The sequence below is a fragment of the Melospiza georgiana genome, chromosome 7 (assembly GCF_028018845.1).
Source record: "Melospiza georgiana isolate bMelGeo1 chromosome 7, bMelGeo1.pri, whole genome shotgun sequence".
NCBI classification, from domain to species: domain Eukaryota; kingdom Metazoa; phylum Chordata; class Aves; order Passeriformes; family Passerellidae; genus Melospiza; species Melospiza georgiana.
The window spans coordinates 24,842,005-24,857,914 of NC_080436.1; the positions used below are offsets into that span (position 1 = coordinate 24,842,005).

General features: G+C 44.9%; 1 protein-coding gene across 2 annotated transcripts in view; it reads right to left on the bottom strand.

Annotated features, from left to right (window-relative positions):
* The window catches only part of LOC131085683 (unconventional myosin-X-like), an 89,503-nt gene that overhangs the window by 22,196 nt on the left and 51,397 nt on the right, over positions 1-15,910 (bottom strand). For both annotated transcript variants that reach the window (XM_058028099.1, XM_058028100.1), the window contains 4 exons: positions 11,468-11,574; positions 6,907-7,212; positions 2,977-3,016; positions 680-1,471 (listed from right to left, as the gene is read on the bottom strand). In XM_058028099.1, coding sequence (XP_057884082.1) covers positions 680-1,471; positions 2,977-3,016; positions 6,907-7,212; positions 11,468-11,574 — 1,245 coding nt within the window. The remainder of the gene's footprint in view (positions 1-679; positions 1,472-2,976; positions 3,017-6,906; positions 7,213-11,467; positions 11,575-15,910) is intronic.

The following is a 15,910-nucleotide window of genomic DNA, read 5'->3' on the forward strand; positions in this document are numbered from 1 at the left end:
ATCAAGCAGCTGGCCTGAGAGCACTCAGGAGGTCCAGAGCCAGTGTGGGATCTCAGCTGAGGTGCTGAAGTGCAAGGCCAATAGCCCAGCTCTACCACCCTGTCATTGTCCCTGCAGCAGGAATGAAAAGGTTCAGTGATCCTGGCAGTGTGCACTGGGACCCAGCCCAATCAGCACAGTAATTTCTTCCAGCTTTAGAATAGCTTAACTTGTATACAGCAGCTGAAAATAAACCCTTGACTCTGAACAGACTTAGAACAAGAGAAGTTTTAGTGATGGAGACATATCAGCCTTTCCCAGCTCCTTTTGTCATTGCACACTGGAATGTGCAATGTCCTTTCTGTGAAATCTCTCTGAAGCAGAAAATACACCTACAAAATACCAGTTGTTTGCTTTCCTTTCTCCTAAAGGGTGTTACAATAATATATGGCAATGGAAACAATCTAAAATAGGTACACATGTACTAGCTTGTGTGCCAGCAGACACCAGACAATCACAAGCCCTCTGGCCTTCAGCCTATCTATGACTCTTCCCTATTTTTCAAGCTGATTGTTGGTATGAGAGTTACATATCAGTAATTATACCCAGAGAGAGCAGGCGTACAGTAAGAAGACACAGGTATTATAAACATCAACAAAGTCACACTAATGTCCAGAAGGGTGAAGGGAGAGATTCTCACCGAGTCCAAGCTGCCACGGTTGGAGTCCAGGCTGGTACCATGGGAGTGTCTCAGACCCTCCTCATCATTCAGAGGCTCAGCTGAGGCGTTACCTGCATCTCCATAGCCATCAAACTCCTCATGGTCATAGTCAGACTCCACATCAGGGGGGGAGGTGTAAATCGGCTCTCCTGCCTCTCCACTGTTACTCCTCTGTGTATCAGAGACACTGCTGTAAACACTTTCTGCTGGGTCAGACAGGGCTCTCTGCTCCTTGGGGCTACTGCTTCTTTTCACAGGCAGCCCTGGAGCAGGGGCAACCTCTCCCACTTCCCTCTGGAGCAGCAAAAGGCTTGTGTTTGCAACTTCCTTTGAGTAGTTACCACTATTTCTTGTGCCATGCCGATTTGAGACCACCAAACTGGAAGCTGGGCGTCCTTCATCATCGGCATGAAAACCCTCATCCACCTCTTCTTCAGCCAGTGGTGCCACCAGGCTGCAGTCAATGTTGAGTGTCCCCTCACTAGAAAGTGAGCGCTCCAAGTTCTGCACACTTTCATCCAGATTGCCAAAATCCAGCAGCTCCAAGAATTCCTGGGCAACCCTTGATGCCTCTTTTTCCAACCTCTGTATCTCTTCTTCTCGCTGCCGACAGATTTCATTCCTGGTGTCTTCAGAGATGACAGACATGTGATCCTCTTTCTGCTGCTGCAACTTTTCAATCTCCTTCTCCAGTCTTAAGATCTCCTCCATCTGACGTCTCTCTTCTTCTTGCAGGGGAATATCCACCTCCTCAGTGTTTACTGTTTCCACCTTAAAAGAATTTAGAACAGTGTTAAAGCACTTTCTTCAACCTGTCTCTGTTCCTTGCTTGGATCTTTCATTCTTCCTGTCTCCTGTGCTCACCTTATACTTACCACCTGCAGAAAGATGACTCCAAGCATCCCGCAATCATTCATGGTATAAAAGCTGAAGGTAGAACTACTGGATCTTCAGGTACCTCCTTTTTCCCAGCAATCTACCTCCATTATGAATCATACAAAAAAGCTCACTGGGTTCAGTGAATTTTTAGAAAAGCCTCTCTATCTGTTGGTCACTGTACACTGCAATTCGAATAAAAGCAGCCTCAAAGTTCTGTTCTCTCTTTTTGAACTCACACACATATAGGAGAAAGCAACTATATATGAATACATACATGCATAGGCTACTTAAGAGCTGAAGATCTCCCAGAAATTCATTAAGAGGTCTGGAAATTTCACTGTTTCCTGAAATGAGGATCTGACCATTAGAATCTGGGGCTGGAAGGGCTATTTGCATGAAGCAGGACTGTATCCACTCCAACCACAGCCCAACACAACTCCATCCAGAATTTCTCTGCATTCTTTACCATCACTAGATGGCTGATGGCTGACTGCTGAAGACTCTCTGTCTTACTCTAAATTTTCCACATTGAAGTAACAGGAAATTTCTATCAGATACATGATATTTGGAAGATGGAAGATACTGGTAGCTTTCCTGACATTTTGGATAAAGCCACCCTCCCCTCCACAGAGGATGTTGAAAACATACACATCAGAGAACAGATACATACATGAGACAAAGTAAAAACAAATTCCAACAGGATTTCTTGTACTTCTTGATAGGACTTATGACAATGCATAACTGTCAATATATTCACTCATTTAAGCCTTAATCCTTGTTTTCTTTATTTATCTAGTTGCTGGTTCTCTACTTGACTCTTACTTGTGGATGAATGCATTCCTATGCTTCCAACCTCTCCTGAACAAAGATGGCCTGAAACCAGGGAACAAGTGGTATGGGAAAAACACCAATGAAATACACAGCCATTTTCACACACCTCAGGGTAGGTGGTCTGCTCTTTGGTATGTCAAGTACCAACAATTAGATCAGTTACAAGGGGTTTATTTTAGCCATGGCAGCAGTTGGCTGCACTCTTATTTCGGCTGTTACAGGCAACAATCCAGCAAAACAGACTGTGTCACAGTGTAGCACATCACAAGGTTATCTAACAAGCTCAAGCAGTAGAGATAAAAATAGGATGCTGCATGTTCAATATGGAAATTTTCAAATAGAACCAGTGCAGGCTCATACAAGAGCCTTGAAAAAAGCCCTACCTTGTCAACTCTGTGCACCTTTGCCTGCAGGTTTTGCGTGAACAAAGCTCATTTTTTAAATAGTGTTGCCATAATACTGATGCTGCCACAACAGTATCAGTATCCAGGCAAAGCAGAGGCAATGAAGGACTCATCACAGATACTCACAAGAAACCATGTGAAAAGAACAACTTTTAAACTTACCTGGGCCACCTGCAATAGTGCATTCAGTTGCTCCTTTTCTCTGTTAAAAACAAAACATAACAGTCAGAGACAGACCTAGTTCTCCTACGTGAGGTTTTCAGAATTAACATGCACACATCATCCCTCTGTGGATAAGGTTAAAATGAGGTACTTGCTGTAAGACTGATTTAAAAGCTTTTGCAATTTAGTAAAAATCCAATTCTCTGTGGTTGGCATGACCTTTGTGGATGTAACAGATTTTCCCCATGCACTTAACTTTCAGATCAATTAGGAAATTAGATTAGTTGGAACACACCAGGAAGGACATTGGAAACAGTGACAGAAAGACAAATCAGACTCATGATAAATGTAAACAGAATCTTCTGAAGTACAATAAATCTGTGCATATTGAGGTTGTGTAATTGACAGCTATCAGGAAACTGTTCATTTTTAAAAAATAGAATTATTGCAATACTAGCACTGAATTTGTGTTTTGTTTTGCTTTTACTGTATTAAAGCCCCAACTCACATAACTTCTCAGTGGCATGCAAAATCCAGTTTATTAGTGAAGACTGTAAGAGTCAGAGTTTGTTAGTAAACATGAGCAGAGGAAAAAAACTATCCTACGGTGTTGCAGCTTTACCCAGTTCAAAAAGGGTACACTCCAAAGCAAAGCTGCCACTAAGGCCAGTTTCTCCAGAGCAAGTATGCCACAAACAACTGAACCAACAGACAGACAAATACCAGGGTCATGCTTAGGGAGCACGAATAGGATGCTGCTGGATGGAAGGAAGTGACCACTGCCAGTGGCGACTTTCATACCTATAATTCAACCCCAGGGAGAATAGAAGGGCAATGATATCTTTTTCCCAGGCCATGCAGATTTTCCCAGACAAATTCTAAACTGCAGCTGTAAGTCACGAAGTCCTTAAAGTGCTTACTCTTGTGCTCACACGCTCAAAAAAAAAATCCAGGAAGTATTTGTAAATGAAAGCTGACATAAGTGAGATCCAGATGGTTCCAACTCCACTGAAAGATCCCTAGCAGTCACCATGAGTAAAACTACTGCCTTAAGTTACAAGAGAGCTCAAAAGCACAACCATTTTAAAACACATTAGGAGCGCCACCTATAATCTACATACAAATTCCTGCAACTGTCGCTCACAGTTTTTAAACCTTTGGTATTTCTTCCTGCTTTCTAGTCTTCATCAACTGATCTACACTCCTCCTGAAATGTGATACCCAAAACTTGGGACAGTATTCCAAATGAAGGGTACTGAAGCACCACCCCATCCTACAGAAACAATTCTGTTTATAGAGAGCATTTGCTTTCCCCTCTCACACAGCATGACACTGGTGACACACTCAACTTAGCCTCCAGACCTTCCTCCTGCTGTTGAAGTACGCATTCCTCCTCCGCTCCCCGTGCACTTGATTATTCCTGACTGCAAATCTGCATATGTCTGTATCCAAAGTTATCCTGTTTTTCAGATCCTTTAACTTGCCAAAATTATCTGAACTGTAATCCTAGGCTATATGCCCACAGCCCCTCAGCAGATGGTTTTATCTGCAAATTTAATAAGGATATTCATATTTCCTTATCCAAGTTCTTATGAAAACACTGCACAAGTACCATATCCAGCACAGATCATGGAAAAATCCCATTCAAGAGTTCTCTTTTATTTAACAAAAAGCTGTTTATTAATTAAATGCAGTAAAAATACAAATCCTAATCTTGCTGCGCATACTTTTTCCCATAGCAAATTTCTTCAAGCATCTTAGAGTATTGTCATAACATATCAAAGCCCTTACCAAGCTTTTACCTACCCAAAGTCCAGTTACCTATCCTCCATGGCTTTTCCCTGTCCACAAGACATGCCATAAGACACCACAGAAGGGAAAAGGTAACTCTAGCACTGTTCTTCAGAAATCCACATTGGCTTAATTCCTTTATCAAGCATTTACAACTGTTTGATTGTTTGTTTCAGTATTTTCCTGGAACTGAGGTCAGGCTGACTGGTCCACAATTCCCTTATTTAAATATCTTCCTTTTCCCATTTTAAAAGGGGGTCGTAATTGTTTGGTATTTTCCATTTTTGTGGAAAAATTACTATCCATATTATCCACAAAGAACAAGAAAGAGAATAGCTATTGTTTCAAACTGCTTTAGCTAGCTCTGGAAGTACCCAAACATTACTTTCATCAAATCCCATACCTTCTTTATCATTTGTAATTTGATTTATCTGAGCATTTTCTAACCTTTTATTTCCATGACATGTTCTGAATTCTTGTACATCCTTCCTAATCATATTTAGTATCCAACAGTTAAGCTTTTGGGGAAGATAAAAATAGATCAAATACCTCATTTTTCTCAACATTACTATTTTTCTTCCTGTTGAATATTAGACCAAATTGTTCCATGTCTCCCCTCTGCTAAAAGTGTATGTACAGGACCTGTATGCCAACTTCTGGTTCACTACAGCTCATATCGTGCCTAGGTCCTTCTGACTTTATCTCTACATTTGTGTTGTTTTTTGCTTGTTCTCAGTGGACTTCCACCTCATTTTTTAGGTCAAATGGATGTTCCAAAGTTAGACACATTGGTCTGCTAGTACCGTCCTGGCTACTCACTCACGTGCCATTTAACATTTATTAGAAAATGAAAATAAAATGAGTTTGCCTGATTCCTAGAAACACTGACACTTCTCTGCCATGATGATGGGTTGAACACATCTCTCATGCTCTGGGAACTGAAGGGCAAAACCACTCTATAGCAAATAAACTAGACAGGTCCTTCCTTTTATTATAGAATCAAATGCTGAGCTGGAAGGGACACACCAGGATCAATGAGTCCAACTCCTGGTCCTGTGCAGGACACCCCAAGAGTCACACCATGGGCCCAAGAGCATTGTCCAAACGCTTCCTGAACTCTGTCAGGCTTGGTGCTGTGGGCACTTCTTTGGGGAATCTGTTCCAATACTGACAACCCCTGGGTGAAAAACCTTTTCCTGGTATTGAACCTGCATCTTCCCTAACTCAGCCTCCTGACATTTCCTTGAGTCCTGCCACTGGGCACGACAGTCAAGAGATTAGAGCCTACTCTTCCTCTTCGCCTCATGAGGATGCTGAAGACCACAATGAGATCTTCCCTCAGTCTCCTCAAGAGACCTCAGTCACTCCTCATGCAGTTTCCTCTCCAGGCATTCACCATCCTCACTGTCCTGCTTTGGACACTCTCTTGTTTAATGTTTTTTACATTCTGGTGCCCAAAACTGCACACAGGACTCAAGGTGAGTGCTTCTAACCTTAGAATTTTTTGATGCTTGCCACACAGTCTGATGAGATCCCCCTTTGGGAAAGTACGTAACAAAAGCCTAGGAGAACTACTTCTGAAAGGCAAACTACCACACCATTATATGTGAAAATTATATAATAATAAACCCAGCAGAGTCCAGCAAGTGCAGCAAGCAGCAGTGCTGACTCCACAGACTGCAGCACTTCCCATCTGCCACAAGAACTACTGCGTAAGTTCCTTCGTTCCCATGGGAGATTCCTGCCATCCTTCCCCTTTGTCTCCCAACAGCATGGTCACCTGCAAAGGCTGTCATCTTGAGGGGGAGGCTCTGATGCCATTTTCCCTTTGGCTCCCTGTGCACCATGGCCTGTGGTGGGTGCCATCTTGGAAAGGGGGATTTCCACCATTTTGGGTTTCAGACTGTTCTCAGGGAGTTTGTGAGATTTAGCAATTTTGTATATAGTGATTATTTACTGTTGGTTTTTGCCTGTTGCAGTTTCACTTGTTAGTAAACTTATTTTTTCACACATAGCTACTTATATTCATTCTTTATTGGTAGTAAGGGACTGGTTAAAACAAAGGGGGAGAACCCATTCTAGAATGTTCCCCTTTAAACTGCCTAAACCCAAGACAGAATGCAAGATACCATCTTGTACCTTTCCTTCACCTCTTCCTCTTCCTGTTTCCTCCTACGCTCCTCCTCTTCTTGCCATTGTCTTTCCTCTTCCTCTCTTCTGATCTGCTCTTCCTCCTCCTGCCTCCTTCTCTCCTCGGCTTCCTGCCGGCGTCGCAGCTCCTGCTGCAGCAGGTGCTGGTAGAGGCTGCGAGCCAGGCGGCCACGCCAGTGCTTCTGCAGCGTCACCGCAGAGGCCTTCAGGCGCTGCAGGCTCTTCTTCCAGAAGTACGCTCGGTAGTTCTTTTGGATTATTACAACACTGGATAGCACCTTCTGATACTTCTTCCTGGAAACAGAACCACACGCTTAATGCATCGCTAAGCCATACGTGCTCTGCACTCCTCATGCCCTTGCACACTGACCACATCCACAGGAAAATCCTTTTCGAAAAACACAGGTCAGAAGTGACATGATTTCTGTTTCTCTCCTGCCACTCACTACCTGTAAATCATATTCACCTCACTGTTCTCCCTCCTAATCTACCAATAGCTTGTTTCAATGGGCACCTACTTTTGTGAAGACTCTCAGACGATGAGAGGACCTTCGCTTTCCATTTGTCCATGGAAAGGGAAGGTCCTCTGGCTCAAAGTCTCCTTGCATTGCACATAAACACATTCACTGTGCAGTGGGCATAATCATTCAGTATGGATTTGTTATAATAGAAACGTACAAATGCCCTTACTATATGAAAACAAACATTGCGCCATCTCTTAAGTGATCAAAAGCAAAGCACCCCAGGAAAGGCAAAACCAGTGCAAAAATAGATTTGGCGACATTAATTTCACATTTTCTGGGAGAAAACACACTGATACTACAATATTGATAGTTGAATCAAGCATTGTAACAAGTTCACATAAAGAAATACTTCTATTGCACAACATTTTGCCTAAACAAGAATCACAGAGTATCTTGAGTTGCAAGGAACCCACAAGGATCATCAATGATACCAAAATCAATTTTACAGGCACTTTAAGAACATGACAGGGCCCCAAACCACAACAATCACCATTCAGTATTTCTGTAGTCTAGTAATGTTGTAGAAAAGTCAGGTTTTACAGACTATCAAGGACATGAAAAAAGTTCCTGGTAGAAGTTTGTACATGATACATAAACTGGGCAAATAACAGAAGTTAGCATTACACAGTAATCTGGATCAATTTGTAAACTAGATTCAAGCAAACATTAAACAATCCAAAAGAGCCAATCATAACGTTTTGTACTGAAGAATCAAAGGCCAAACACAATGGATGTGGGACTATGTTGAGAAGCAGCAAGTCAAAACTGGATTTTTGGGCTCCAGATCATCACACAAAGGCAAACTCCCACCACAATACTATAGAAAAAAATACTACTGGGATTCTTATTCTTGTAAGTAGAAATATTGTTGTATAGAATACTGCTTTTATTCTGTGCTCTGTGCTAGCACCCCCATTTCAAGAACAATGTTAGACCCTCAAGTGATTTCTGAGGAAGCAGGACTGGAACCAAAAATTCAGGTGTACAGAATGAGAGCAATTGCTCCATGCAGAACCTTGAGAAATAGAAAAGCCTAAGGAAAGGCTTTACCCCAGTTAAAGTATCCACATTTCTATTTTTCCAACAGGGGCCATAAGATTTAACCAACCAGAAATCTATTAAGGCTGAAAATAAGCAGACATTTTTTTAAGTAATTTAATATATTTGGATGCCTTAGTATCTTGCACTGGGGAAACAACCATTGGTATAGTCAAATAAAAAACTTTTTTAATCCAAACAAAACGCGCAGAGAGAAATTCTCTGGGGCTGTTGCACAGGATCTTGGGCCAGAAGGCTACAGTAATCCTTGAGGTCTTACAGTCCTAGAAAGCACATTGGAAATAGCACGGTATTCTCACATAAACTTCCCACAGATCTTCTGCAACACCCTGAGGAAAAGACACACCTTAAAATCCCTCTCCTGGCAAGGAAATTCCCTTCAAATGGCAACAGGGACCTGTGCTGACAGCTTGCCGCCTCCCTGCACATCAGATCCATCAGCCCAGTCAAGAAAATCAGGAGAGGGATGCTAATAGATGTAGTGTGCAGAGGTCATGCTCTTTTCCATAACTATTATGTCAAAAGGAGGAAGCACAGAGAAAAGAAAAGGAAAAGCAAGAGGTGATAAGCAGTAGGAGATCTTAGGTTAATTACTCCTGGACTGCAGTCCCCTCATCCCCACTCCTTCTGTCCACCCTGTGTCCTGCACATGGGGTGTGAACAGCTGCACATGCACTCTCTGCCAAGGCAGACTAAGAGCATCAAAAAGGGTACTCTGACTTTTACAAAATGCATCTGCCAGAAACTCTCTCAAGTGCAACATGTGCCAAGCCCTGCCCAGCTCCAGGCCAGCTCTGCCTGCTAATCTGCCAGGCTGAAGTGCCCCCTCATTCCTCATGACCACAGCCAAGCTTGCAGATGCCCTTCACCTGGAATTGCTGCTGCAGGCTGCAAATCTCATTCCCCTTGTTCAAGCTTCGACTCACCCTTCTGCACTGGCCAAAGAAGTTCAACCTGAGACCAAGCAAAGGGGCTGGGAGACCCAAACATGCAGCACACCAGAGAAGGCAGGCTGGCAGCAAGACTCCAATGCTGTATTTGAAATTTACTTAATTAGTCTCAATGAGCTGTAGTTAGCAGTTATGCCTCCAAGGAGTAGAGATCACAGGGCTATGGAGCAATTTGCTACTGTCTTCTTCCCATGAAGAACAGTCCTTAAGAAACCAGGGGCACAGCCAATTTCATCCATGGATCCTGTACTATGTGGTTTTTAGCTGGTGAAGCTGTTACCTGCATCTCAGAGCTCTACAGATTAGCTACATAAGAATGGGATCATTTCAATGGGCCTGATTTTCTTGTCTCACATTTTAGTGATCAGAGATACTAGGCGGCATAGGCTGCAGGGAATGAGAGCGAAGAAAATCTGGTTCTCCAGGCTCACAGAACAAGTTCACAAAGGGGGAGAAACCAGTAAAATCCCTCCTTTGCCAGTCTACTTTGCATGAGACCAAATGAATTTAAATACACTTATACTTGCAAAACTAACAGAAATGGTATCAAGCTTAAGGCAGCACATACTGGTATTCCTGCCCAACTCTGCACAGACCATTCAGCACTTGCCCAGATGAACTCCTGCCTGCTGGACTTTTTTCAATCCAGGTGCAGTGCAACTGGAAACTCTCTTCACAGAAAGTTTTACCGACCCCCTTTCCAGCTCTTCTTTACTCTCCTCCCCTGTGAAGTCCAGTTACCTCCAGCTGCTTGTGAAGATTTACACTCTGGCTGCAGAAGCACAGCTTGTCCTTAAGGATGAGACTCGTAACAGCAACATGTGGGATGAGGAATTCAGAAGTGTGGAGGCTGAAGGACCACAAGATTTCTAACCAAGAGGAACACTGCTGCCACACAGTCTCCATCACAGCCCTGCAGGACAGCTTCCTCACCAGGATCTCAGAAAAGCAATAATCCAGTAGGCCTGCAGTGGTGTTTCCAGCAAATCAATTTTCCTGTGCTAATCCCTACCCCTCTCTCCAAATGCCAGACAAAAAGTAAAAGAGAGAAGAGGCCCTGACATAAAGAACTTGCAATCTCATGTACAAACAACAGAGCGAGCTCATTTGTCTTCCTAGAGGGAAATAAATAAATGAATAAAAAGCCCCAGAGACCAAATGTGTATTTTGCTGATATTCCACACTGGCAAGGCAGGGTACAACCCTTGCACACGTTTCCCAATGAAAAATGAGCTACCTGGTGTAACTGGAGCTCTAAGAAGAGTGCCTGCTGAAACAGTTCTGCTGGCCAGGGATTTCACCTCCTCACAACCCTGACTGACAGGTGTCTGGAGCAAAGACCAGCCAGGAAAGAGCATCTTACTGGGATTAAGCGTGCATACCACAGCCATTAAGGAGTCAGCTGTTGCACTGACTTCGAGGGCAGAGGAGGGGCCGTTTGTCTGCAGTTGGTTCTCCCAAACCTTCACTGGTCAGGTGCAAAAGGGAGAGGCAAGAGGAGATTACTGTTGCAGAGCTGGCCAAAAACCAATTCTGAACAGTTAATTAAAAGGAGAGGGAGATCACAAGGCAAACAGGCAGGGCGAGGAAGGAGGGTGAGCAAAGGCAGAACTGCAAGTGAGGAAGAAGCAATTGGCAGGGGGAGCAGAAAACAGAGTTGACAGGCACAAGGGAAAGGAGGGGACCCAAAGCATAGGTGGGGCCCAGCCAGGAGAGCCCTGAAGGCAAGGAAAAGGTGTCATCACAGGCAAGCAATGGGTACAAAAGTCCACGGGAAGCCTGCTGAGCAGCGCTGAGGGAAGGTGCAAACGTGCACATAACTGAAAAAGAGGTGCCAAAGGTGCAGGAAGGTTTCAGCAGAGCTGATGCTGGCAGGGAGGGCACATTCTGCAACTCTCCCTTAGAATACAGGAGGGGAAGACGGGACGGATGCTAGGGGACTAGAGAGCAAAGCAGGGTGTCGGGGCAACCCAGGCACGCAAGCACAGGGATGGTGGGGCAGCCCCCAGCACTGACCTTGCCATGTAGCCCAAGACGTGGGCCCGGATGACTATAGCTGCTTTCCTCAACTCCTCTTCCCGATCCTTCTCCAGCTTCTGCTCAAGAGCTTCCTTCAGGAAAACCTGACGCCACGGGGAGGAGTTTCAGTAAACACAAAGAGAGGAAAGAAGTCAGTCCCCGGGAGAGCCGGGCGGTTTCATCCCCGGGTGAGCGGCGCGGAGAGCGCTCCGTGCCCGGGCGGCCGCGCCGCCGCCGCCCCCGCGCTGCCCCGGGCGCCCGCACTCGGAGCGCCGGGAAAAGTTCTGCAGCGGCGGCAGCCAAACTCCGAGCCCAACCCCCGCCGCCCTCACTCTGTGGTCAAGACTTAAAAGAGAGAGGGAGGGAGCAGAGGAAGGAGGGAAAGAGGAGGGAGGAGGAGAGCCCAAGTTTGCGCCTGTGATTAACTCTTTCCCAGCTGACAGCTCGCCCGGCGCAAGCCGGTACCTCCCTGCAGCAGGCACTGGGACCTCCGGGGCTGATTAAATATTTTGCGAAGAAACTCCTCCGCGTTTCAAGGAAAGGGAGGAACTTTTAAGATTTCTAGGCTCCAGGAAGTAACCTTTACAGGAATCTTAAGGGAAGGCAGGCGGAAAGCCAAAAGCCCAGTCGAGGCACAAAGCTGCGCTTACTCTCAAGCCCACCGGTGCTGAAGCCCTCCACCGACCTCCAGACACTCTGGGCTGAGATGCTCCCGTGCTGAAGAGGTTCCACAGTAGAGCATGCACTAGGGGCAACTGAGCTCTGACCACAGAACTCTCCAAGTATTACTGGTTGCACGCCAGTGTCCAGTATTTTAATTCTCAAGCATCTTTCACCGCCTGTATTTACAGCTTCTGCTCGGCGCTAAATGCTTGTGAAGAATGCAGGTGCTACGTTAAAGACAAAAGAACTGAGATACAAGCAAGATAAGGCCATGTTTACAGGAATTGTGCTGACATGTCTAAGCAATGTTAAATCAGCTGGCTTGCATTAGGTTAGCACAGGATTCAGCAGAAATTCCTGAAATAAATGTGCTGCTTTTTAGATGGATTGCAGCCTGCAGGGAGCTCCACGGTGCTGTGGGTACACTGCTAGCAGTACCCAGACTAGAATAAGCTGGTGAGACACGTCCATACAAGCCGCAAGCACAGCAGCAAGTGCCATATGGCCATGCTCGTGTGACCTGCTGCCTGGCACTGGATAAATCCCTGCCAGGGCCAGCAGCAGAACAGGCTACCCTAGGGAAGTGCAGCCCCACTTGTTAAAGCACTGGCATGGACACAGGATGTGAGCTGACATTCATCAATCTGCAGAATTGAAAACCACATTAATCAGTAGAAGCTCCTTACAAATGTACTGGGTTCATGTGGTTGTGGTGAGAGGCCAAAGATTTGAACAGCCATTTAGTCCAGTGCCCTGCACCAGTTCCCCTCTTTCCCACTTAGCTCCCCTCTATGTCCCTCTATACCTTCCCCTCCATCACTGCTTTTGGCCGCATCCCTTAAGGCTCTTCCTTCCCCCTGCAATTACCATTGTGTACTGAGGTGTACTGACACCCCTCCCTCAGTTAGTACCCATAGCCAGTGGCTTTCCTGCACTTGAATTTCTCCTGGGGAGCAGCTTCCATTAAGAAATGAGCTGTTTTGTAATGACTAAATAACCATGGGTAGCCTGAAAAGAAGCTTCATTATCAAGGTACTGCCAACCATGAAGCTGGCATCCTTCCCTGCAAGTTGTACATCCACTCCCTCTGTCAACTCAACAATCTTTTAAAGATTTCTTTGAGGCAGGGATTGCTCTTTCCATTACATTCCAGAACCAAGCAGCAGTCACCCATTTCAAGAACGCAACCAGCAAAACACTGTCTCGGTCCATTATCTTCATCAAATTGCAAAAATACTCAGGCCATCAGTATTTCCCTAGCAAGCACAGTCTTTGCTGAGCCAGGCCAGTTTGGGGTGGGGGAGGAAATTCAGGGCATACAGAGATCCATGAGACCCAACCCTAATCCTATAGGATTACAGGATCTATACATGCTGGAGTGAGGGGTTAATCTAAAAAAAAAACCAGCAATATCTAGTTATAAACTTTTGGTATTTTGAAGGTTTGGAGGTTTTTCAGACTCCACTAGATGACAAGGAAGAATAACATGCATTTCAAGTCCAGAAGTTTTTTTGATGCCTTGTGGAAATAAACTAGAAAGTGGCTGTTTCTTTGTCATTATTCATAGTCATTTTCTGAAAACATGGGACTGTTTTCATCTGAGAAGAGAATGGCTAAACAAAACATACAAGGTTACATCTATCACATAGACACTGGCCAGGTTTTAAACCACAGTGCATCACCACAGTGTTCCTCACATAACCTCAAAGCCTGCATGCACCATCAGTGGGACAGTGAACATGTTAAGGTGTCACAGAGATCAGCAGACACAAGTGTAACTGCTTGGGTACCCATGTGTACATAAGTGGGATCATATGATTCTTGGGGACAACATTGGGAAAGCAGGAAGTGGGTCACTGTGACCTGGATGCCAAACAGTGTACAGCAACCTCCTCCTTCAAACAGGCCCTGCAAACCAGCAGGTTGAAATGTGGAAATTTATGCCTTCAAACAGCAAAGGTCACTGTGTTAAACCACTGTAGAAATCTGTGTTGTGGGTATGGCAAGTATGGCAGAAGGCCCATGTGCACTGAAGGAAGGGTCATATGGAAGCTGCTGCCCCATCCCAGCACATCCCCAGTGAAGGCAAAGGCACCTTAGCACAATCTCTTTCATCATCACACTGCTTGTTTGCATCCAAACCCTCAACTCTGCCATACCACCATATAAAACCTGTATTGCATACATTAATACCTCTTATAAACATTAATTTGACAATTGACAGCACAGCAGCTGCTCTATTCTTAATGAAAAACACAAAGATCATCCTGCCCTTCCTCCTCCGTTTCCTTTCCCAAGCTTCACAATCCCCTGCACTAATTCACAGAGTTCTTTCCTTCCTCCTTCAAACAATTGCTAGGGATATAATTATCCTTCCATTCATTTTGCAGGAAGTATTCCTCCTTCTATAAGCCTTGCTCTTCACCCACCCCTTATACTTCTTCCTAGGTTACATCCCCATGGGCTTGTCACACCTTTTTCAGTAGCTACTCCTGACTAAGCCAAGATTGGTTCTGGGAATACCAATCTGAGTACCCAGAGCTGCACCTGTAGCAACAAAAGTGGCAGTAAGGCCATGCAGGGGACTTCCTTTTCAGGACAATAACCTATGCTCCATTCCCCTTAGCTGGTAGCTTCACCTTTACCTGAAAGACTCTGGAAAAATAAGGCTCATTTCTCCATCAACCCAAGTATTCCAGGCCTATGTTACCTAGCACCAGCTGAAACATGAATGCCGACAAAGCAGTCTGTAATCCAAGGCACAGCAGCTGGATCCAGACAGCAGGGAAGGTCCTACCAGGAAGCACCACTGCTCTGCAAGGCCTCACCTTGGCAGCTGCTTTCCTAGGGACAGGCTTTCTGGAGGCACTGTCACAAAGCTGAGTTGCAAGGTGGTCTCCAAGGGAGGAATGAAATGGCTTTGCATGGGAAAGAATGCCAAGCAACTCATCTGAAGAATGTAATGGCAGGGTAGTACACCTTGGAATGATAGTACCTTGGAGCAGCCAGGGGCTGGCCAGCCATTCAGCATGGCAGCAAGTGTGGAACATGCCAGGACAGCCTTGGAATGATCCATTTTTTCAATAGACAGAACTTCTCCCCTCTACCAGGACACACATCTCTAATACAAACCATGTCCAATAGAAAGTAACTCCTACAGCCAAACAACATGGCTCAACTGCTTCCCAGCTCCAGGAAATTTTGTTCCTCAGGCATCAGGAATACAAAGATTGCTTCTCTTAATCATTTCTTTCTTTCCACAATATCCAGACTCACAGCAGCCAGCGCCCAAGCAGAGAGATTGCAGGGTACCAACATACAGCTCTTCAGTCAAGTTTTAGTTTACAGAACACAATAATTAAAAAATAAATACATTGGACTATATCCAGAGTTTTGACAAAACAAACACACATTTTCTTTGCCACAATTACCACCCATATTGTCTTTTTCCAAATAATTTGTGCAGGTCAAGGAGTGAGTGTAAACAAGCAGATGGACTCAGTCCTTCATGATGCACAATGGGGACTGAAGAGAAAAGGGACCTATAGCTTCCAGGGGCTCAAAGCATCCTGGATTTCCTGCTTGTTGTTAGTCTGCTGTAAGCTTTGGACTTCAGCTGTATAGCTTATAACCTTTTGTACTCTAAAAGGTGAGTTGTGTGCCTGTGAGTTTGGTCCTCCATCCTGCTGCCCTTACTGTAGCACAGCAATCTTCCACCTCTTGTCATGCTGGAAGAAAGTTCAGACTCTGTGTTTACCAGCTCTAACCACCATTTAC